Source organism: Carcharhinus amblyrhynchos, chromosome 28 (assembly GCF_965287045.1).
Source record: "Carcharhinus amblyrhynchos chromosome 28, sCarAmb.v2.hapA, whole genome shotgun sequence".
In the NCBI taxonomy this organism is placed as follows: domain Eukaryota; kingdom Metazoa; phylum Chordata; class Chondrichthyes; order Carcharhiniformes; family Carcharhinidae; genus Carcharhinus; species Carcharhinus amblyrhynchos.
In genome coordinates, this window is record NC_137351.1 from 16,513,924 (window position 1) to 16,536,883 (window position 22,960).

At 44.5% G+C, this 22,960-nt stretch overlaps 1 protein-coding gene across 1 annotated transcript in view; it reads right to left on the reverse strand.

Moving 5' to 3' along the window:
• Positions 1-923: 923 nt before the first annotated feature.
• The window catches only part of hdc (histidine decarboxylase), a 36,520-nt gene continuing 14,483 nt past the window's right edge, over positions 924-22,960 (reverse strand). The window contains 10 exon segments of the mRNA XM_080213962.1: positions 924-1,503; positions 1,505-1,843; positions 5,104-5,205; positions 7,480-7,578; positions 8,630-8,720; positions 17,507-17,669; positions 18,730-18,796; positions 19,744-19,887; positions 20,622-20,756; positions 21,951-22,073. Coding sequence (XP_080070088.1) covers positions 1,414-1,503; positions 1,505-1,843; positions 5,104-5,205; positions 7,480-7,578; positions 8,630-8,720; positions 17,507-17,669; positions 18,730-18,796; positions 19,744-19,887; positions 20,622-20,756; positions 21,951-22,073 — 1,353 coding nt within the window. The 3' untranslated portion in view covers positions 924-1,413.

Consider the following 22,960-nt stretch of genomic DNA (forward strand, 5'->3'; position numbering starts at 1 on the left):
GCAGGTGTTGTTTGTAACTGGAAACCCCTGTTCGACTGGATCTAACACTCCTGAGGTGTAGGCTACTGGGCCTGGTCTACCATGTTGTTCCTGTAATAATATTGCCAAAAGTGTGTGGTCGGTGGCTGCAAATTCTAAGGCGTATGGTAGATCTGGATCAGGGACTAGTAAGGTTCATGCTGTGGCGAGGGCGTGCTTTAAATCAATTACCATAACTGTGAGCTGCGCAGTCCACTTCCAGGTCGTGTTTCTCTTTAGCAATTCAGACAGTGGGGCTGCTTTGCTGGCAAAGCCATCTATATGGTTCTGACAGTACCCTACCAGACTTAGGAAAGATCAGAGGGCATTCACATCACAAGGCAGTGGGAGGTGCACAACGGAGTCTATCTTCTGTTCGATCTCCCTCTTCACAAGGGTAATCACTGTACCTAGGTATATGACCTTGGGTTGCTAAATTTGGGCCTTTTTTGGGTTGACTTTGCAGCTAATGGGTGGGGCAGTGCGAGTAATTCATCCAGCAAGGTTACATGCTCCTCTTTGGTGTCAGTCTGTAACAATAAATCGTCTACATATTAGACCAAGCGCTCAGGTTGGGAAAGCTTTTCTAGCCCGTTAGCTAGTCACCTGTGGAAAATGGATTGGGAAATTATGGAAACCCTGTGATAGGCAAATTGCTGTGCCTGGAAGGTAAAGGCAAACTTGTACTGGTAGGACTGATTTAAAAGGGATGGACCAGAAGCCATTACTGATATCCAGCACTGTGAAAAACATTGCCTGGGCTCCCTGTCTCATCATGGTGACAGGGATTGTAGCTACAGTGAAGGCTGTGAGCGCACTGTTTTTTCAAAACATGGCAACAATTTCAGTTGACAGAAATTTAATTTTATTTTGATTTTTAAATCATTATCTTGTGTAACTCTGAACCAAACTGAGACACAAATAAATGATAAAGTAAAGATTATAACACTTAGTGATCCTGATTTCTATTAAGAGTTAATTAAAGATAATTATGAGATAGACAGTAACTGGACCTCAATAATTAAGCAGCTGTAACAACAAAATAGACCAGAGGCAGAATGACTTTGTTAACAGTGATAGAAGCAGAAGTAGGCCATTCGGCCCGTCGAGCGTGAAGTGATAGCAGAAAGCTGGGAGGTGGGCCACACGGAGTCCCAGCTTTTTGTTGATGTTTTTTTTTTAGTTTCACTTTTCTGAGATAGTTTGGGACTGACTGTTTCTCTGCTGCCAAGGTAGTCTCTGGTCTAGGCTGTTGCTTGCTCATGCCTCAAGACTGGAGGTGAACTCAGCATTCGAGCTAATTGAACAGAGAGTTTGGTGCTTGCCTTGGATTGCAAGATCGCTGGGCAGTGATGGGAAAGGGTGGGTTTTGCTCATGGTTTCAAGGGCTCCACGTTAAAATGCGTCTTCAAAAGGATCCACTGGATCTTCAGACTTCGAGGAAAACCATTGGCTTCCAGTCTCACTTTGTGGAAGTGAAGAATCCATTCATAGTTTCAACTGGAAAATTCTGCCCAAGTTGAGAGATTTTACTGTCAGACATCAGAGCCTTCGCTTCAAAACTGTTCCGATTGGACTGGATTCCATTTGACAAACTTTCCCTTTGTTTAAAGGGGCTGCCCTCATGTTGGGAGTGATTGAATAGAATTTTGGCTGCATTTTGCTGGATTATTTCCCAGTCTCGGAGGATATCGTTGCGATCTGTAAACTGGGATGTGACAGTGAAGCGAATGATGAGTTTTTCGCAGACAGTGGCTGGCACCAGGTACATAGAGCGGGATTGGTTGAGTTCTGTCAGAAGCTCCTTGGTCAATCTGTTTGGTCCCTGTTGGTTTGAAAGATGTGGTTTAAGTAAATATCATTCAGGAACGACATCTGACATTCCAGTGTTCCGACTGCATTCCTGACATGATCTCTCAGAGCCTCAGCTCCCCTCACATCACCCCAACTCACTTAAAACACAAATTAATCCCCTTACACATCATCTGTTCCAAACCTAGAATGGTGGCAAGAGGAATAAGCATGCAACCCCCTCATCACCAAGACAACATTTCATTCAATTCCTAATGCACTGTCTTTTCCAAATTCATGTACCCAAGGCCTTTCAAGACAGAACCAGCAATGACCAAACTCGCAGCACTGATATCTAGACCTTTCACTGAATTACCAGAGAAAATTATGCATAAGCAAGCCAATCCTGGAATGTCGGGACTGAAATATGATGAGAGATTGAGTCGTTTAGGATTGCATTCGCTGCAGTTCAGATGAATGAGGCGAGGGGTGGGGGGGGGTGTATGTGGGCTGTCCCACAAAAAACGTATAAAATTCTAACAGTGCTCGGTGGGGTAGATGCAGGAAGGATGTTCTCAAATGGTGGAGCTGTCCAGAACCAGGGGTCACAGTTTAAGGATACAGGCTGACTGTTTAGGACGGAGACGAGAGGAAATGTTATCACTCAGAATAGCCAGCCTGTGGAATTCACTATGTCAGAAATTAGTTCAGGCCAAAACATTGCATAAAACAGTGCCGCATAGGTGGCATGGTAGCACAGTGGTTAGCACTGCTGCTTCACCGCACCAGGGTCCTGGGTTCGATTCCTGGCTTCGGGTCACTGTCTGTGTGGAGTTTGTACATTCTCCTGGTGTCTGTGTGGGTTTCCTCCAGGTGCACCGGTTTCTTCCCACAGTCCAAAGATATGCGGGTTAGGTTGATTGGCCATGCTAAGAAATTGCCTCTTAATGTCCAGGGATGCGTAGGTTAGAGGGATTAGTGGGTGGGATATGGGGGTAGGGCCTGGGTGGGATTGTGTTTGATGCAGACTCGATGGGCCGAAGGGCCTCTTTCTGCACTGTAGGGTTTTATGATAACAGAGAACAGTACAGCACGGGAACAGTCCCTTTGGCCCACCAAGTCTGTGTTGACACAATGCCTCTCTAATTTTTTTTGCCTCTATGTGGTCCATATCTCTATTCCCTACTTATTTATATATCTATCCAGGTGTCTTTAGAATCTGTTTCCACTTCCTCCTCCAGCAACACATTCCAGTCATTCACCATCCTTTGTGTGAAAAACTTGCCCCTTACATCTCTTTTAAACTCTCTCCCTCTTGCTCTCAACCTATGCCCCCGAGTAATTGACCCTTCGACCCTGGGAAAAAGACTCTGACTATCCACTTTATTCAAGCCTGTCATAATCTTGTAAATCTCCATCAGGTTCCCCCCTCATCCTCTGACACACCACTGAAAACAACCCAAGTTTGTTCAACCTTTCTTCATAGCCCATATCCTCCAAACCCGGCAACATTCTGGTAAATCTCTTCTGCATCCTTTCCAATGCATCAACGTCCTTCTGGTAGTGTGGGGACCAGAATTGTACACAATACTCCAAATGCGGCCTAACCAAAGTCTTATGCAGCTGCAACATGATTTACCAATTCTTATACTTCAACTGATGAAGACCAACATGTCATATGCCTTCTTCACCGTGTTTGCAAGAAACAGTTAGATGCAGCACTTGAGTCAAAGTGGATTAAAGGAAATGGGGAGGTGGTTAGGCTATTGAGTTGGATGATCATAATGAATGGCGGAGCAGACTCGAAGAGCTGAATAGCCTCCCCCAGCTCCTGTTTTCTATGTAATTCCGACCAGGAACTTATCTGCAAACAGATTTCATTATGCAGTTATATCATCCAGCCTTAAAACAGAAACAAGCCCTGTCTGCAGCAGAAGGCAACATTAAATAATACCCAGTGAAGTGTCCCATTAATCAGCTCAGACATCAGCCTATCCCCAAAATCTGTTCCTATAAAGAGAAAGTCCTTTCCAGTAGAAGCTGGAGATTGTAAAGCTGTGATAATTCTGCAGGGAAACGTCCCAAACAGCAGGAACCAGTTCCATCACAGTCGTCAGAAATGACCAAACTAACTGAGCTAAGTACCAGTTTCTCTGTGAGGATAAGTCAGTTACAGAGAACTTCACCTTTGCAGCTGAGTTGTTACACAGTCAGCAGATTGTGCGTCTGGGGGAAAAGTCAAGGCCACTAACTGAAATAAACAGTGACAAACTGGGGATAGTCCCAGTGGTGGACTCACACACTGAAATACAGGGAGAGTTTTAGGGCAGCGTATTACAGGGCAGCAGTGAAGAGGATCTCACCCCTGCCTGCCACAAAGCTCTAACACACTTCAGGAGGGTCGAACAGGGGCAGGATAAGACCCTAAATGGGAAGGTGCCCACCCATGGAAGCTGCTGTCAGGCTGATCAGCTGGCAGTACCAACAACACACAAGCGGGCACTGCCAAGATTGCAGTCTGGCCCAAGATTGCCCAAAACATCCTGGAGCTGGCAAGTCCGGGCTCTTGGGTCGGCAGAATTTGGGTGGTTTAACGGAATGGGGCTGGGAGAGGGGAGTCTGGGGGCTGCCAACTTTGGTACCCACCCACACCTCAGTCATAGAAACATAGAATCCCTACACTGCAGGAGGCCATTCAGCCCATCGAGTCTGCACTGACTGTCCAACAGAGTATCCCACCCAGGCCCAATCCCCCGCCCTATCGCTGTAAACCCACATTTAGCACGACCAGTGCATCTAACGTAGACATCTCTCAGACTGCAAGAGGAAACTGGAACACCCGGAGGAAATCCACGCAGACACGAGGAGAACGTGCAAACTCCACACAGTGACTCATGGCCAGAACCCGGGTCCACGGTGCAGTGAAGCAGCAGTGTTAACCATTGTGCCACCTCCATATTATGGGGGGTGAGCACGGGGGTGGCCCTAACTTCATGTGCCAGCCCACTAAAAACAGGCTCAATGGGGGCATAAAAAGTGCAACCCCCTTTATCTGTACATTTTCACTGTGTTTAATATCATTCACTGTACAGGCCAGGTCTGTGTATTACCAGGTCTGCGCACTGCCAGGTCTGTTCATTAGTTGAAAGTAAAATGTCTGTGGCCTCGTAACAAGCAATGGAAACGATGTGGACAATCCACAGCTAATTGACAGGATTCAGACCAAGACCGTTTACTGGCACCGAGAGATGGAGCTCAGAGTTGGGCGTGAAAACATTGTGATAATTTCCTCACCTTCAGTCGAAAGGTCACCAATCCAAGATGCCTCTTTGCAAGGATTTCAAAATTGGAATCACTTTGAACCAAGGATTCAAAAAGCTTGGCCATCTCTGTCCCCTGTTCATTAAAACACAGACCAATCAAATTTGGAATGAAACAAGGCAGCAAATGAGGTTATATTTGAAGTGATTTGTTGGATATATAACATCTCTAGCTTTGTGGAGAGCCCATGCATTTGGAAAGCAGAGTGAGGAAAGAGTATGAGCATGTTGTCATTGGCTTCAGGTATAGTGCCAGAAGACTGGAGGATAGCAAATGTTGTCCCCTTGTTCAAGAAGGGGAGTAGAGACCATCCTGGGAATTATAGACCAGTGAGCCTTACTTCTGTTGTGGGCAAAGTTTTGGAAAGAATTATAAGGGATAGGATTTATAATCATCTAGAGGGAAATAAATTGAATAGGGATAGTCAACACGGTTTTGTGAAGGGTAGGTCGTGCCTCACAAACCTTAGAGTTTTTTGAAAAGGTGACCAAAGAGGTGGATAAGGGTAAGGCAGTTGACGTGGTGTATATGGATTTTAGCAAAGCGTTTGATAAGGTTCCCCATGGTAGGCTATTGCAGAAAATGCAGATGCATGGGATTGAGGGTGATTTAGCAGTTTGGATCAGGAATTGGCTAGCTGATAGAAGACAGAGGGTGGTAGTTGATGGGAAATATTCAACCTGGAGTGCAGTTATAAGTGGTGTACCTCAAGGATCTGTTTTGGGGCCACTGCTGTTTGTCATTTTTATAAATGACCTAGATGAGGGTGTAGAAGGATGGATTAGTAAATTTGCTGATGACACCAAAGTCAGAGGAGTTGTAGACAGTGAAGATGAATGTTACAGTTTGCAGAGGGACATAGATAAGCTGCAGAGCTGGGCCGAGAGGTGGCAGATGGAGTTTAATACAGAAAAGTGTGAGGTGATTCACTTTGGTAAGAATAACAGGAGTACAGAATATAGGGCTAATGGAAGGACTCTTAGTAGTGTTGATGAGCAGAGAAATCTCGGGGTACATGTGCATAGCTCCCTGAAAGTCGGTACCCAGGTTGATAAGGTTGTTAATAAAAGCTAACACACTGTACGCCTTCTTAGTAGAGGGATTGAATTTCGGAGCCGTGAGGTCATGTTACAACTGTACAAAACTCTGGTGCAGCTGCACTTGGAGTATTGTGTACAGTTCTGGTCGCCGCATTATAAGAAAGATGTGGAGGCATTGAAAAGGGTGCAGAGGAGGTTTACCAGGATGTTGCCTGGTATGGTGGGAAGGTTTTATGAGGAAAGGCTGAGGGACTTGAGGTTATTTTCATTGGAGAGAAGAAGGTTACGAGGTGACCTGATTGAGGCATACAAGATGATTGGATAGGGTGGACAGTGAGACCCTTTTACCTTGGATGGTGATGGCTAACACAAGGGGACAAAGCTTTAAATTAAGGGGTGGTAATTATAGGACGGATGTCAGAGGTAGGTTCTTTACTCAGAGGATAGTAAGGGCATGGAATGCCCTGCCTGCAGCAGTTGTGGACTCGCCAACTTTAAGGGCGTTCGAATAGTCTGTGGATAGGCATATGGATAACATTGGAATAGTTTAGGTTAGAGGGTCATTAGATTGGTTCCACTGGTCGGCGCAACATTGAGGGCTGTAATGTTCTATGTTTTAAACTGTCGAATCTTACAGTGGGTGCAGGAACAGAGAGCTGGGCTGTATGTATGGAAACTGATGCTGAGAAAGACTTTCTTTGCAAGGCATATTTGACCTGGGCTTTATAAATGTCGCCTTAAAAAAAAGCAAGGAAGATACATTTAGCCTTTGAAACTCTGGCAAGGCCTCAGCCTGAGCATTGCACCAGTTTTGAGAATCATTCTCTAGGGTGAAGCCCAGAGAGGATCCAAAGAAGATTTCCTCGAATCACAGCTGGGAAAAGTGACAGTGCAGCGAGACAAGGTCTGGGGTTTTAAAAATGGTGAAGAGTTTTGATAGGGTAAATAAACTGAGAGAGTTTCCAGTGCAGCAGAGAAGCTGTGCGAAGCAGAACCTTACAAATTCCAGATGTTGTGATCTGTCTGAAAGGGTCACACTTAACTGGAGAGTGGAGTGCAGAGGGGGAGAGCAGAGGAGAGGGAGATCGGAGGAGAGGGAGTATACAATCACACAGCTTAAAGGAAATTTTGAACTTGGATTTGAATCTAAAACAAAAGATGGTGTGAAATGGTTTTGCTATAAAGTGATCTTTAATCAATTGTTCTGCTGATTAATAATTCTGATTGGACGCTAGCATCTCAGACAGAAATGGTGCCATTCCACTGAGGATCCAGAGATGGTTTTGAAACAAAATGAACCAACACTCACACGTCGGACATGTGCCTGCAGTTCCTCCACTCCAAAAGAGCGAATAACAAACCAGAGTTTTAAAGATCTAAATCTGCGGCTCAAAGGAATTTGCCAATTCTGTGGAGAGAGAGAGAGATTCGTTTCAGCAACAAAGTCCCTTCAAATAATTCCCTTCACTAAATCACTAGAAGGAAATGTTGTCCCATCGCTGACAGACTTCAGTTATGACTGAAAGCAGAGATGGAAATATTTTTTCAGAATAATTAGATTATTGTTTCATTGTTGACTTGTCTGCCATAAAATCACTGCACAACTTGTGATAGAAATCATAGAAACCCTACAGTGTAGAAGGAGGCCATTCAGCCCGTCAACCGACCACAATCCCACCCAGCCCTATCCCCACATCCCTACATATTTACCCGCTAATCTCGCTAACCTACACATCTCACAACTAAGGGGCAAATTTTTAGCATGACCAATCAACCTAACCCACACATCTTTGGAGTTGTCACAATAATCAGTGACTGACACAAAACAGTCCACACCTGGTATTGTGCAATGAGATAGGATGAATTAATGATCTCAGTGAAGGCACACCTAGGTAGCAGTGACCATAATATGATTGAATTTTATATTCAGTTTGAGGGAGAGAGGAGAGGGCCCGAGACTAAGGCAATTCTGAGGGATAAAAGCTAAGCTGGCTAAAGTGAATCGATGTGGAGATGCCGGCGTTGGACTGGGGTAAACACATAAGAAGTCTCACAACACCAGGTTAAAGTCCAACAGTTTTATTTGGTAGGAAATGCCACTAGCTTTCAGAACTTTGCCCCTTTGTCAAGTTAGTCACCTGATGAAGGGGCAATGCCCCGAAAACTAGTGGTGTTTCCTACCAAATAAACCTGTTGGACTTTAACCTGGTGTTGTGAGACTTCTTAAAGTGAATTAGTCAGGTTAATGGATAGATCGGCAGAGATGCACTGGCAGATATTTAGGGGGATATTTCTGAAAATACAGAATAGATACATTCCAATGAGTAAGAAAAGTCCAAGGGACAGAGACACCACAACTGGAATCTCAGCAAAGGTTTTGAGCCCAGATTAAGTTCTCTTTCCCACACCTTTCCCATTTTTAACTCTACATTGAACACATTCCAATGTGACTTTCTTACCATGAAGTCAATGGCTGAACCCGAGTTTGCATGTTGGAGATACACAGGGTTCACACTGAATGTTTGTTGTAGTTTCCATTTATCTTTTACCCTTTGAAAGAGAAAATCCCGTCAGATAAGTTGTAAAACATCCCCGGGAATGGAATTGGCTGCAGACACAATAAACTGAACACAGTGAAAGGACTGAGTGGGACTAGGCTGGAGGGAAGATTCTTACTGCTATAAACCTGGAGCAGAATTCTTCCAATTTGGGACTAGCTGCAGTGCTGGGTGTCTCAGTGACACCTCTCCCACTGGCTGGAATAGGAAGATCCCACACCAGATTCAGCACTTGGAAGCTCTGACTGGTGATTTCCCCTTTGACTCTCTGGTGAGCTGGCAGCTGATTCGTTCACCTGCTCTCAGCTGGTGGGTTCAGTGGTCCCAGCACCATATTTAACACCATCCAGCACACACTCTGTGCTCTCTCTCTCCAGCACCTCCTTGTCTTCACCGGACTCTGCAGGATGTCAGCAATGATGTGGGTGTGCCGGCGTTGGACTGGCGTAAACACAGTAAAAAGTCTGACAACACCAGGTTTTAGTCAGCAACCCAGAGGAAAGGCCAGCAGCCTTAAGAAGAAATCTGTTCCTTGATTAAACCACCTTCCTCCTCCCCCCCAAGCCCATCACCTGTGAGGCAGTCAATCCCCATTTGGACACTACCCATTGTTCCCAGAATCTTCACCCCTCCCCTTCCAGTGAAAGATATTGTTTGACCTTCCTCTCCCTTGTTTTTGAGCTGCTCGTGCAGATTTATTGGGGTCTAGCTCCCCCTCTTGGTCTTCCCTCTGCCATTCTTCCTCTTCACCCACCGCCTTGCCCCTCTGTCTGCCAGCATGAGTCCTTGTGCCCCCCCTTCAGGTCTTCGTCAGGCTACTCATCCACATAAACACCCACACATGCAGACACCCACCCATTGATAAGGTTCCTCATGGCAGGCTGATACAGAGGTGAAGTCATATGGTATCTGACGTGAGCTGGTAAGATGGATACAAAACTGGCTGGGGCATAGAAAGCAGACCATGGCAATGGAATGGTACTTTTCTAACTGGAGGTCTGTGACAAGCGGTGTCCCACAAAGATCAGTGCTGGGGCCTCTGCTGTTTGTAATATATAAATGATGTGGAGGAAAATGTAGGTCATCTGATTAGTAACTTTACAGATGATACAAAATTTGGGGGAGAAGCTGAAAAGGAAATTATTAACTAGCTAATAAGGTTTTAGACAGAATACATAAGGCACTGACAGCAGTACCAATAAGGAGTAAAATGATTCTTAAAACAAAGTTAATAAGATAATGAAATAAATAGTTTACACGTGTATTTATCATAGCATCCCTACAGTCCAGAAGAAGGCATATGACCCATCGAGCCTGTACCGACCACAATCCCATTCAGGCTCTATTTCCATAGCCCCACACATTTATCCTGCTAGTCTCCCTAACACTAAGGATCAATTTTGCATGGACAATCAACCTAACCTGCATATCTTTGGAGTGTGGGGGGAAACCGGAGCACCCAGAGGAAATCCACGCAGACATGGGAGAATATGCAAACTCTACACAGTCACACAAGGCTGGAATCAAACTTGGGTCCCTGGCGCTGTGAGGCAACAATGCTAACCACTGTGCTGCCACGTCACCCCAATAATATTGGAATGGGGATGTAGTAACAGAATTAAATAAGTAATCATGATTTTGTGACATATTTGCCGATATTTTAAATATTGAATGAATCTTTGTTCATTTCAGCCAAAAATAGCATATTTTGCAACTTTATGAGTAGGGACATTCATTGCCAGACATAGAATTGATATATCCCTGGCCATAGGATCACATGGCTATCCAGTTTTGGCAATGTGTTGGTGGGAAAGTTCACTTAAACCTCTATGATGAGTGTCCATGGTTACATAGCAACAGAGAAAGCAAGTTCAGCCAGGATGGAAATCAGTGTCCGGATTAAATGGACAAACAAGATATCATCAGGCTGGATGGTGAATTGCAATTGGCTGAGTTACTTGTCAGGAATTATTATTGATGTATGTTTATTAAATGCAATTGATTTTAAACTAATATGAAACAGAATGGATCGATAAAATATTCTAAAATTGATTGATTTTTGATTGTACACAACAGATTCATCAGAGGTTCTGCTGCTCCAGCTCAGAGCACCTTCACCCTTTTGGTGATCTCCAAGCAGCTGCTAGTTGTGTTTTTGTTTTAAATTAATGTTGTGTCTTTTTACAGAGATATCTGCCTTGTCAGATGTGTACTGTCTGCAGTTAAAGACCATCTCAATTCACCCCACAACATTCTTTGTTGGTCATGAATGATGGGATAGCGTTCTCGGACTCGGTTGACGAGATGTACCTCTTGAGGGGGAGTACTTTTTTTTACATTAGCACCCGGGTTAGCTAGAAGGACAAACTCATCCAGTTGTCGGATCTGTAAGTTGACCTTTCCAAACATTTGGGGGTCATGAAGGCAGTATCACTGGTTAAAGAAACCGTGCTTAACTTGGGGGCACGATAATGGAACTTTGATGTCAGCCCATTTGCGGAGTGATTGTGAAGCCGCACGATAAGGAGGAAGATGTAAATTAGTGGGATGCACAAAACCCAAGATCAGGGAAAGAATTCTTATACCGTATGACAGCATTCAACAGCGTAAATTTAAGACCACCTGGAGGAGTGGGCGACGGTTAACCGAGAAGTTCAGACAGTCCTGTGGCGTCGGGAGACTGAAGTAGTAAAATTATTGGGAGGAAAACTTGGTAGAAATGCTCAATGTGAGTTAGGAAGTAAGAGCTATGTTTTCAGATAAAAGCCAAGGGCTTAGACCTAAGAAAATTATTAGGGAGGTGGTGGGGGGTGGGGTCTGCGTCAGAGTCAGAGTTCTACAGCATGGAAACAGGCCCTTCTGCCCAACTTGCCCATGCCATCCAGTTTTTAACCACTAAGCTAGTCCCAATTGCCCACTTTTGACCCATATCCCTCTATACTCATTGAGACGTATAAGATGATGAATGGGATGGATAGGATAGAGGTGGAGAGACTCTTCCTGCTCAAAAAAGACAGTAGGACTAGGGGGCACAGCATCAAGATAAAGGGGAGGCGGTTTAGAACGGAGTTGAGGAGGAACTTCTTCACTCAAAGGGTGGTGAATCTCTGGAATTCTCTGCCCGTTGAAGTGGTGGAGGCTGCTTCGCTAAATATTTTTAAGAAGCGGGTTGATGGGTTCTTGATAAGAGAGGGGATTAAGGGTTATGGGGAGAGGGCGGGAAAGTGGAACTGAGCCACGACAGATCAGCCATGATCTTATTGAATGGCGGGGCAGGCTCGAAGGGCTAGATGGCCTACTCCTGCTCCTATTTCTTATGTTCTTATACCCATCTTAGCCATGTAACTGTTTAAATGCTTTTTAAAAGACAAAATTGTACCCGCCTCTACTACTACCACCTCTGGCAGTTTGTTCCAGACATTTGCCACCTACTGTGTGAAAAAATTGCCCCTCTGGACTCTTCAGTATCTCTCCCTTCTCACCTTAAACCCATGACCTTTGATTTTAGACTCCCCTACCTTTGGGGAAAAAATATTGACTATCTAGCTGATCCGTGCCCCTCATTATTTTATGGACCACTATAAGATCACCCCTAAGCCTCCTATGCTCCATAGAAAACAGTCCCAGCCTATCCAGCTTCCCCTTATAACTCAAACCATCAAGTCCTGGTAGCATCCTAATAAATCTTTTCTACACACTTTCTAGTTTAATAAAGTCCTTTCTATAATAAGGTGACCAAGTGTGGCCTTCTCAATGTCTTGTACAAGTTCAAAAAGTCGTCCCAACTCCTATATTCAATGTTCTGACCAATGAAACCAAGCATACCAAATGCCTTCTTCACTACTGTGTCCACCTGTGACTCCACTTTCACGGAACTATGAACCTGTACCCCAGATCTCTTTGTTCTATAACTTTCCCCAATACCTACCATTAACTGAGTGGGTCTTGACCTGGTTTGATCTACCAAAATGCATCGCCTCACATTTATTTAAATTAAACTCCACCTGCCATTCGTCAGCCCGCTGGCCCAATTGATTAAAATCCCATTGCAATCCTAGACAACTTTCTTCAGTATCCAGTATGCCACCAATCTTGTTGTCATCTGCAAACTTACTAACCATACCTCCTAAATTCTCATCCAAATCATTAATATAAATGACGAATAACAGTGGACCCAGCACTGATCCCTGAGGCACATCGCTGGTCACAGGCCTCCTGTTTAAAAAACAACCCTCTACAACCACCCTCCGTCTTCTGTCATCAAGCCAATTTTGTATCCATTTGGCTACCTCACCTTGATCCTGTGAGACTTAACCTTATGCAACAATCTACCATGCGGTACCTTGTCAAAGGCCTTGCTAAAGTCCATGTAGACAACATCAACTGCTCTGCCCTCATCTGGCTTCTTGGTTACCCCTTCAAAAAAACTCAATCATATTCGTGGAATTGAGAAAAGTGGGAAAGAGACAAAGAAAATTGACAGATGGGTCTCAAAAGTTTATCCAGAGACAGAGATAGTAAAAAACTAGAGCGCCCTCATATGGACTTTTAAAATGACAGCGAGTCCTGACCTTACTTGGGACAGGATTATTCTTTAATTCAAGCCATTGCAACAGAAAACGGCAAATTAGTTAGAAAAATGATTGAGAAGGGATATGATCCAGATTCTTCTGAATCTGAAGGAGTCTTGATGGGAAAGTCAGACCAAAAATAAGGCAGAAATGGCTGCATTCTCACAACCAGGATGAGAAATCGCCTAGAAAGAGGCAGCTAACTTAGTCAATCCCCGTAAAACTTGTTCATGAGGATTCTAAAAATGACCCTGCAAGTCCAGTGGGGCCAAGTGATGAGGAAGATGATTCGGAAGATCTATTAGGAAGGACAGATCAGGAGGATAAAAGTTCCCCTAGCGGCAGTAAAGTGAAAACTGTTAGTTCCGTAGGAAGTCTCACAACACCAAGTTAAAATCCAACAGGTTTATTTGGTAGGCTTTGCTATCCAAGCAGGATAAAGTCCAACAGGTTTATTTGGTTGGCATAAATGACTTGGAAGAGGGAGTAACTGGTGTGATCAGCAAGTTTGCAGATGACACGAAGATGGCTGGCCTTGCGGATAGTAATGAGCAGTGTCAGGCAATACAGCAGGATATAGATAGGCTGGTATATTGGGCAGAGAAATGGCACATGGAATTTAACCCAGATAAATGCAAGGTGATGCATTTTGGAAGAAATAATGTAGGGGGGGGGAGTTTATGGTAAATGGTAGGACTATTAAGAGTATAGAAACACAGAGGGACCTAGGGCTGCAAGTACACAAGTCCTTGAAAGTGGCAGTACAGTTGGAGAAGGTGGTGAAGAAGGCTTATGGTATGCTTGCCTTTATAGGAAGGGGTATAGAGTATAAAAGCTGGTGTCTAATGTTGCAGTTGTATAGAACGTTGGTTAGACCGCATTTTGAGTACTGTGTCCAGTTCTGGTCGCCTTACGACCGGAAGGACGTGGAGACCCTGGAGAGAGTGCAAAGGAGGTTTACCAGGATGCTGTCTGGTATGGAAGGATGTAGCTATGAGAGATTGGGCAAATTGGGGCTGTTCTCCTTAGAAAGACGGAGAATGAGGGGAGATCTAATAGAGGTGTATAAGATTATGAAGCGTATAGATAAAGTGAACAGTGGTAAGCTTTTTCTCAGGTTGGATATGAAAATTACAAGGGGCCATGGGCTTAGGGTGAGAGGTGTTGTTCTTTGAAACCCACACAGACACGAGGAGAATGTGCAAACTCCATACAGACAGTGACCTGAGCCAGGAATCGAACCCGGGACCCGGGAGCTGTGAAGCAGCAGTGCTAACCACTGTGCTACCATGCCGCCCCATGTCGCTTGGGTGACAACATTGGCAATCCTGGCGGGATGCCAGTAAGAAGTCTCACAACACCAGGTTAGAGTCCAACCAGTTTATTTGATAGTAATGCCACAAGCTTTCGGAAACAGTGTCCCTTCATCAGGTGTGTGGAAGGTTCAGATCAGAGAAGGGCATATTAAGTCACACACAGTTTACAGAATACTGACTAGAATGCGAGCCTTTACAGCTAACCTGCTATTCAAGTCTTAAAGATGCAGACAATATGAGTGGAGATAGCATTAAGCATAGGTTAAAGAGATGTGTATTGTCTCCAGACAGGACAGTAAGTGAGATTTTACAAGCCCAGGCAAGTCATGGGGGTTACAGATAGTGCGACATGAACTCAAGATCCTGGTTGGGGGCGTGCTCATGTGTGCTGAACTTGGCCAGTGGGCAGCTGTTCTAATCCGCATTCATGAGATGTGGATGAAATTTGCGTACCGGCCATTGGGAGAATTGCAATGTAATTTCACACCAGTAGGTTTCTGCGCTTTGGTTCCTGGCAGATTCTCCACGTCCGCCCGACACAAACTCACCACAGGCGGGACAGAGGAACTCTGCAGTTTACCGCAGTTCAATAAAATTAATCATCAGTATATTCAAGAGAGAAACTGATAGATTTGGGGCACTATGAGAATTAAAGGACATGAGGATTCTGTGGGAAGGGGATAGGAACAGAAGGAACCCATTCAGCCCCTCTAGCCAGCAGGATCATTCAATAAAATCATGGCCTCAACTCCACATTCACCCCTGATGACCTTTGACTCTCTTGTTGGTCAAGAATCTATCTACCTCTGCCTTAAAAATATTCACTGAGCCAGCCTCCCCAGCTCCCTGAGGCAGAGAGTTCCAAAGATTCACAACCCTCAGAGAGAAAACATTTCTTCCCAACTCCATCTTAAATGGAAGACTCCCCCTTCTTATTTTTATACCGTGTTCCCTCATTCCGGTCTCTCCCACGAGGGGAAACATACCCTCAGCATCCACCCTGTCAAGTCCCCTTAGGATCTTGTGTTTACATAAGATCGCCACTCATTCTTCTAAACTCCAATGGATAGTCCTGGCTTGCCCAACTTTTCCTCACTGGATAACCACCTCATTCAGGAATCAGTCGAGTGAACTTTCTCTGAACTGTTTTCAAAACTGCATAGTATTCCAGATGTGGTCTCACCAACACCCTGTACAACATTAGCAAAACATCCCAACTTTTATTTCCATTCCCCTTGCAATAAAACATGAACATTACATTTGCCTTCCTAATCACTTGCTGTACCTGCACACAAATCTTTCTTGATTCATTTCCAAGATGCCCAGATTCCTCTGTACCTCAGAGTTCTTCAATCTCTCCCCATTTAAATAGTTCTTTGCTTTTTTATTCTTCCTGCCAAACTGAACAAGTTCATATTTTCCCACATTACACTCCATCTCCAAATGTTAACTCACTCATTCCACCTCTCCATGTCCCTCTGCAGACTTCTCATGTCCTCTTCTCAACTACATTCCTTCATATGTGTCATCAGCAAATTTAGCTACCGTTTGTGGTCTTGCCACCCAAGTCATTTATATCAAATGTTGAGGTCCCAGCACTGATCCCTGTGGCACTTCACTTGTCACATCTTGCCAACCTAAAAATGACCTATTTATAGGAACACAGCAATTAGGATCAGGAGTCAGCAAGTTCAACCCTTCGAGCCTGCTCCGCCATGCAATCAGATCTCCTTGGTCTCAAATCTACCTCCCCAACTGTTCCCTGTATCCCTCTTTCCCTTTTTTTATTAGAAATATATATATTTCCCTCTTGAAATCATTCACTGATTCAGAATCCACCACACTATGGGGCAGTGAGTTCCACAAATTCACCACCCTCTGCGAGAAGTAGTTCCTCCTCATCTCAATTTTAAATCTACCACCTCTCAACCTCTACCTATGACCCTGTGTTCTAGATTGCCCCACAAGGGGAAACATTTGATCAATATTTACTTTATCAATCCTGTATAGCATTTTACATACCTTGATCAGATCCCTCTCATCCTAAATGCCATTTAGTACAAGTCCAAACTGTTTAATCTCCCTCATACTTCAACCCCTTCATCCCTGGAAGGAATCTGGTCAATGTTCTCTGAACTGCCTTCCAATGCCACTGCATTCTTCCTCAAATAGAGACCAAAACTGGACACAATACTCCAGATGTGGTCTCACCAACACTCAGTACAATTGCAACAATTTATGCCTACTCCCTGTTTCCTGTTAGTGAACTGATCCTCTATCCTCACTCATATGTTCCCCCCATACCACAAGCTCTTATTTTGCATAGTAATCTTCAGGTGGGACCTTGTCAAATACCTTATGGAAATCTAAGTAAAGCACATCCACAGGTTCCCCTTTATCCACCTTGCTTGCTACTTCCTCAAAGAGCTCCAACAAGTTAATTAAATATGATTTTCCTTTCACAAAACCACATTGACTCTGTCTGATTGCACTGAGATTTTCTAAGTAACTATCACAATCTTCTTAATAATAGATTCCAGCAATTTCCCGATGGCAGATGTTTAGCTAACTGATCTGCAATTTCGTGCTTTTTGTCTCCCTCCTTTCTTGAATAGAGGAATCGCATTCACTATTGTCCATGCTGATGGGATCGTCCCTTAAATCCCTAGGATGAAATGCATCGTGACCTGGGGACTTGTCAGCTTTTAGTTCTAATGATGCTCTCACTGTCCTTTCTCTGGTGATTGGAATTGTCAATCAAAAGTCTCTCTAATGCAGCTTTGAATAAGAAATATTGCTGGTCCGAGATAGAAGATCGTATTACACATCAGAGCCAGTCTTCTCCTGGTTCCGAAGAGTGCGATTGGTTCAATGGTATCAGTCAAACTCACCAGAATGCTGTACAATCAAAGTGAATCATCATCCACTTGGAGGGGTTAAAGACAAAGGAATCGGAATATTCAACCCCCTGCAGGAAGTTTCGGAATTCTGGACACAAGAAAGCAGTTCCTGCATAAGCAGCGTCGATGTGAAGCCATAGCCCCTCACTGGCACCTAGATGGTTAATCCACAGAATCAAATTATTTAGAAGAGCCCATTCAGAAACCAGCCAACAACCCCACTTCACTGAATTGCTGAGGATTCTGGGCAGTGAACTTGTGAAATTAGTCTTTGTATCAGATGCTTCAAATCCTAAAAACCCAAATGCTCAGGACAGCAAACATACAGAGCAGGAACTTGGATTAGAATTCACTCCTTAATGCTGACCTGAGTGTGAGATATCTGCGGGAAAGTGGGATCTGACAGGGAATGCGTTTCCCACGGACCCTTTCCAATATCACTCCAATCTCTCACCCACTTACATCACCAACTACTCCATGGTGATGAACTCAGCATTCAGAAAATTTCCCTGTTCAAATTTACTCCTGTTTCTAACTCTGGAAAAAATTGGATTTTAATAAAGCACTTTAGAATATTTACTCTCTGCAAAATATTTATTGAACTCTTTCTGGTTTAGGAAGACTTTGGACTAATGGTTAAATCCAGAAACTGTCCGCTGCTCACACTTGGTTTGCTCTGTTAGTTATTAATAGTGATGAATGTCAGTGTGAATATTAAAGTCTGGTTGGTAGATTCCCTTCCCTAAAAGACATTATTGGTCACTTATGGGCCACTTGCTGCCCAGCCTTGGATGAGGGGGAATTGCCTCCATCAGAAACCCCCTTCTGACCACAAGTACCCTCCTGTGCCCTCTGAACCTGGGACCCATTAACCCTCCCATGCCCTCTTAACCCCATTAACCCTCCCGTGCCCTCTGAACCTGGGTGTGGCTCAGATGCCTTGATGACCATCCTCTTCTGCCACTGCAGGGAGCTGCTGACCAATTAGATTGGCCGGTACACTGAGGCTTAACTTCCTCCCGAGTGAGGGGTGGGGGCCTCGCCTGCTGCAGCTTAATCTGACTCAAGTGTGAAATGGCCACTGGACACTGGGATCTGGCAGGAATGTGTTTCACTCTGATCCTTTGAATGGCGGAAACAGAGAAATGGGAAGTTCAAACTCCAGGCCCAGGACGCTGGCAGTGTTTCAACGGGAATAACAAACAACAACTTACAGATAGGCCCGAGCTCGCTCAGACAATCGAAGGCACAGATGGCAGTGGTACCAAGCGTGGCGCACAGCTAGAAGGAAGGAAAGGATGTCATCAGGCAAGAAAAACTCAAGTTCAAAGAAAGACAATGCCGGGGCATTTATTAAATACACAGTGTGTAGAGATGAATACGGATGTGTTGTTTGTTAGAGTTGCCAGGACATAGCAGAGGTGCAAGTGATACCCTTTCACTTTTATTCAGTAATGTGTACATTTACGACAAAAATACTGCAAAAAAAAATAGAAAATGCCAGAAACATTCAACAGGTCAGTAGCCACCAAGGAGAGAAAAACAGGATTAACATTTCAGGTCTGTGACCTTTCATCATTAAACATATTTCAACATTTCGGGTGACACAGTGGCACACAATCGTTAGCACTGCTGCCTCACAGTGCCTGTACCAACATGGGGCAGGGCCAAGTGGGCAGGGGGAGATCAGTGGGATGGGGGTCCCGCTGCCATTCTGCATTTGGGATTGTTAGCAGAGGATGGACAGAGATTGGGGTTGGCCAGCGATCGGGAGGCCGGCTACTGCACGTGTATTGATCTTGGCACTGACAGATCAGTGCATGCGCAGTGAGGTACTCAGCGCTGTGCTGACAGCCTCGCCAGCGGGAATAGGCCCCATCCCTGAATTTTCAGTGTGATTCATGCTGAGGCTTTCTGTGATGCTCAGAGTGAGATTCACTTTGAAAGTCCCGCTGAAAAGAAACAGCGTAATTTACTCCAGTTCTTACACAAATTCGACACTTGAATTTTTTGGGAAAATCCTGGCCATAAACTCAAATTGACTCAGTCTAACCTGAGCAGAAATCGCACTTCCAGCTGGACACACATTTATTCATTTCACTGACAAGCTGGCCAGGAGCTGATTGGATCAGAGTTTGATTCCAGGTTCGAGGGGAGTTGTAGAGAATCAATACCCTCCCTTTCTGATGAGACACAGGTGGAAAATCTATCTCCAATGTCACACTCACAAAGAACGGAATGAGTCCCAGGCTTCGATCTTCCTCCAAAGCACGGCGCAGAGTCTTCCCTCGGAGTGAGAAATCCTCATCTGTCTCGAGGAACCGAATTCTCACTAAAGTGATGAGGCCGCCTTTCTCTACAGAAGAATGAGCCTAAAGAAAATTCATAAGAAAATCAAAAGAGGAGGAGACCATTCAGCCCTTCGAGCCTGTTCCTGACCTGCTCCTTCTACACTATCCCCTAACCCGGATGTTTTAAATATGCAGAAATTTAATATCACAGAGTTGAACACACTCGATAACTGAATCTCCAGGATACAGAATTCTAAAGATTCACCACCCTCTGCGTGAAGAACTTCCTCCTCATCTCAGTCCCAAATGGCCTCTCATTTGGAGACTGTATCCACTGGTTCTAGACTCCCCTTCCAAGGGAAACATCCTTCCTACCCTGGGGAGGGAGGGGGGGGGGGGGGGTCCAGGGGTGCATGGAGTATCCAATAACTCCCCAACTGAGGAACTTTGAATAAAAAGTGACAGAATCCTACAGAACTGAGTCGAATTACACTGACCACTCTGGCTTCACACTGGCTGATGGGGAGCAGGAAGTGAAACTCGACAGGGCCCAGCCTGTCAACCCCTATCCTGCCTGCCATCTCCCTGCCCAGCCTGCAAGTTTCCGGCTGGATTTAAACTGGAAATGCTGCAGCCGCTACAGGAATTGATGCAGCAATGGCTTCACCTACTGGAGGACATTATTGCAGCAACGAGTCAACCTCACCTGGACAAACTGAATACTCTCCAACCACCCCACTTCACTGGAAAGGGTACCCAATCCCCCCCTCCCCCACCCCCGGGCAGGGTCCCCACCACCCCCACTCTGACCTTACCTGGTCAGAAGCATAAGCAACAAGCCGGGAATTGAGGACAGAATCATCCTGGTTGCAATCAGTTGACTTCATCTCCAAGATCTTGGCCTTTCTTGCAGCCAGTAGGGCAATTAACGTGGATTCACTGACTGTGCTCTGCAACATCACAAGATATTCTCTCTCAATTTCTATTTCAAACTGGATTCCAATAATTAGGTTTCAGATATTCAGGAAACTGATGCACTTGCGCCAATGTTTCATATGTTGCATTCCTTGTAGCAAATCAAAATTATCATTCATCCAATCAGAACCAATCTGGGATCATTCTTAAAATGGACCCAAATCATCCTAAACCTAATGATTCTAACCTTAGTAACCCTGACCCTAATAACCCAACGCTATACTGTCAATGAGCCTAACCCTCATCCCAATCCTAGCCCTAACCATAATATAGTTAAGGAAGTCTCACCACCAATGCCTCTACTTTCTCAAAAGACTAAGTCAGCTACAACTCTCACCAACATTTACAGATGCACCATAAAAAGCATTCTTTCTGGTTGTTATTACAGCTTGGTATGACTCCTGCTCTGCCCAAGACCGCAAGGAACTACAAAAGGACGTGAACGTAGCCCAATCCATCACACAAACCAGCTTCCTATCCATTGACTCTCTCTACACTTCCTGCTGCCTCGGAGAAGCAGCCAACATAATTAAGGTCCCCACGCATGCCGGACATTTTCTCTTCCACCTTCTTCCAGCAGGGGAAAGATACAAAAGTTTGAGGACATGTGTCAACTGACTCAAGAACAGCTTCTTCCCTGCTGCTGTCAGACTTTTGAACGGACTTACCTTGCATTAAGTTAATCTTTCTCTACACCCTAGCTATGACTGTAACACTACATTCTGCACTCTCTCATTTCCTTCTTTTTGAATGGTATGCTTTATCTGTACAGCGTGCAAAAAACAAATATTTTTTACTGTATGTTAATAATGCGACAATAATGTGATAATAATAAATCAAATCAAATCTAAATCAAATCAAAAAATGACCCTAACCCAAAAAACCCAACCCTATACTGTCAACGACCCTATCCCGCATCCCAATCCGAACCCTAACCCAAATAACCTAACCCTATGCTATCACTGACCCTAACCCTCATCCCAATCTGAATGATCCTAATGCTGTACTGTCAATGGATTGAAATCTAGCATGGGAGCAGCAGGTGTTAGGGGGAAAATGTTGCAAAAGATTTATTAAAATCAAAGGAATATATTTTGATGGAGCAGCTGAAACATTAAAAGAAATGTGTCTAAGCGTGCGAGTGTCCGAGCAGGAGTGTGGAAGTTTACCTGCAGAACGCCACCACCACAGCTAGCGGGGTGTTTGTGTAAATAGAATTCAGGAAGATCCAGCATTGCCGCTAACCAATCCATCACGTTCATCTCTAACTCAGTACAGGCTGGGCTTGAAGCCTGGAATTGAAAACATGCAGATACAAGTCGAGTCTGCTACTCATTCCAAAACCAACAACCATTGGGTATTCACATGTCACACACTTTACAAAAGATGTTTAGGTTTTGGTGAGGATGCAGAGAGGTTTTAAACAGGGGAACCCCAGCAATGAGTTATATTGAAAGATTGCAGAAGTGAGGATTGTTCTCCTTAGAGCAGGTTAAATGGAAATTTAATGGAGGTGTTTAAAATCATGTGGGCTTTGGATAGAATCAATGAGGAGAAACTATTTCTTTTGGAAGATGATTCAATAGCTTGGGCTGAGATTTAAAATACCGGTCAACATAATGAAAGGAAAATGGGGAGAATTTTTCACGATGAGTAATTTTGGTTCTTTCACGGGATGTAGGTGATGCTGACTAGACCATTTATTGCCCATCCCTCATTGCCCTTGAAAAGGTGGTGGTGAGTTGCCTTCTTGAACCCACTACAGTCCCTGTGGTGTAGATACACCCAGAGTTCTGTTAGGGAGGGGGTTTTGGGTTTTTAATCCAGCGACAGTGAAGGAACGGCTGATATCTTTCCAGATCAGAATGGTGAGCAGTTTGAAGAAAGACTTAAAAGGTGGCAGTGTTTCTGGTTCTGCTCTTCAGACTGGTCACTGATTTGGAAGATGCTGCCTAAGGAACCTTGATGAGTTGCTGCAATGTATTTTGTGGATGGTACTCATGACTGTTACTGTGCGTCAGTGACAGAGGGAATGTTTGTGGATGGGATACCCATCAAGTGGAGCTGCTTTGTCCTGGATTGTGTCAAGCTTTTTGAGTGTTGCTGGAACTGTACTCAGCCAGGCAAGTGGAGAGTATTCCATCCAGGAATGTTATGGAGCGCAGAATCTAACTTGCTG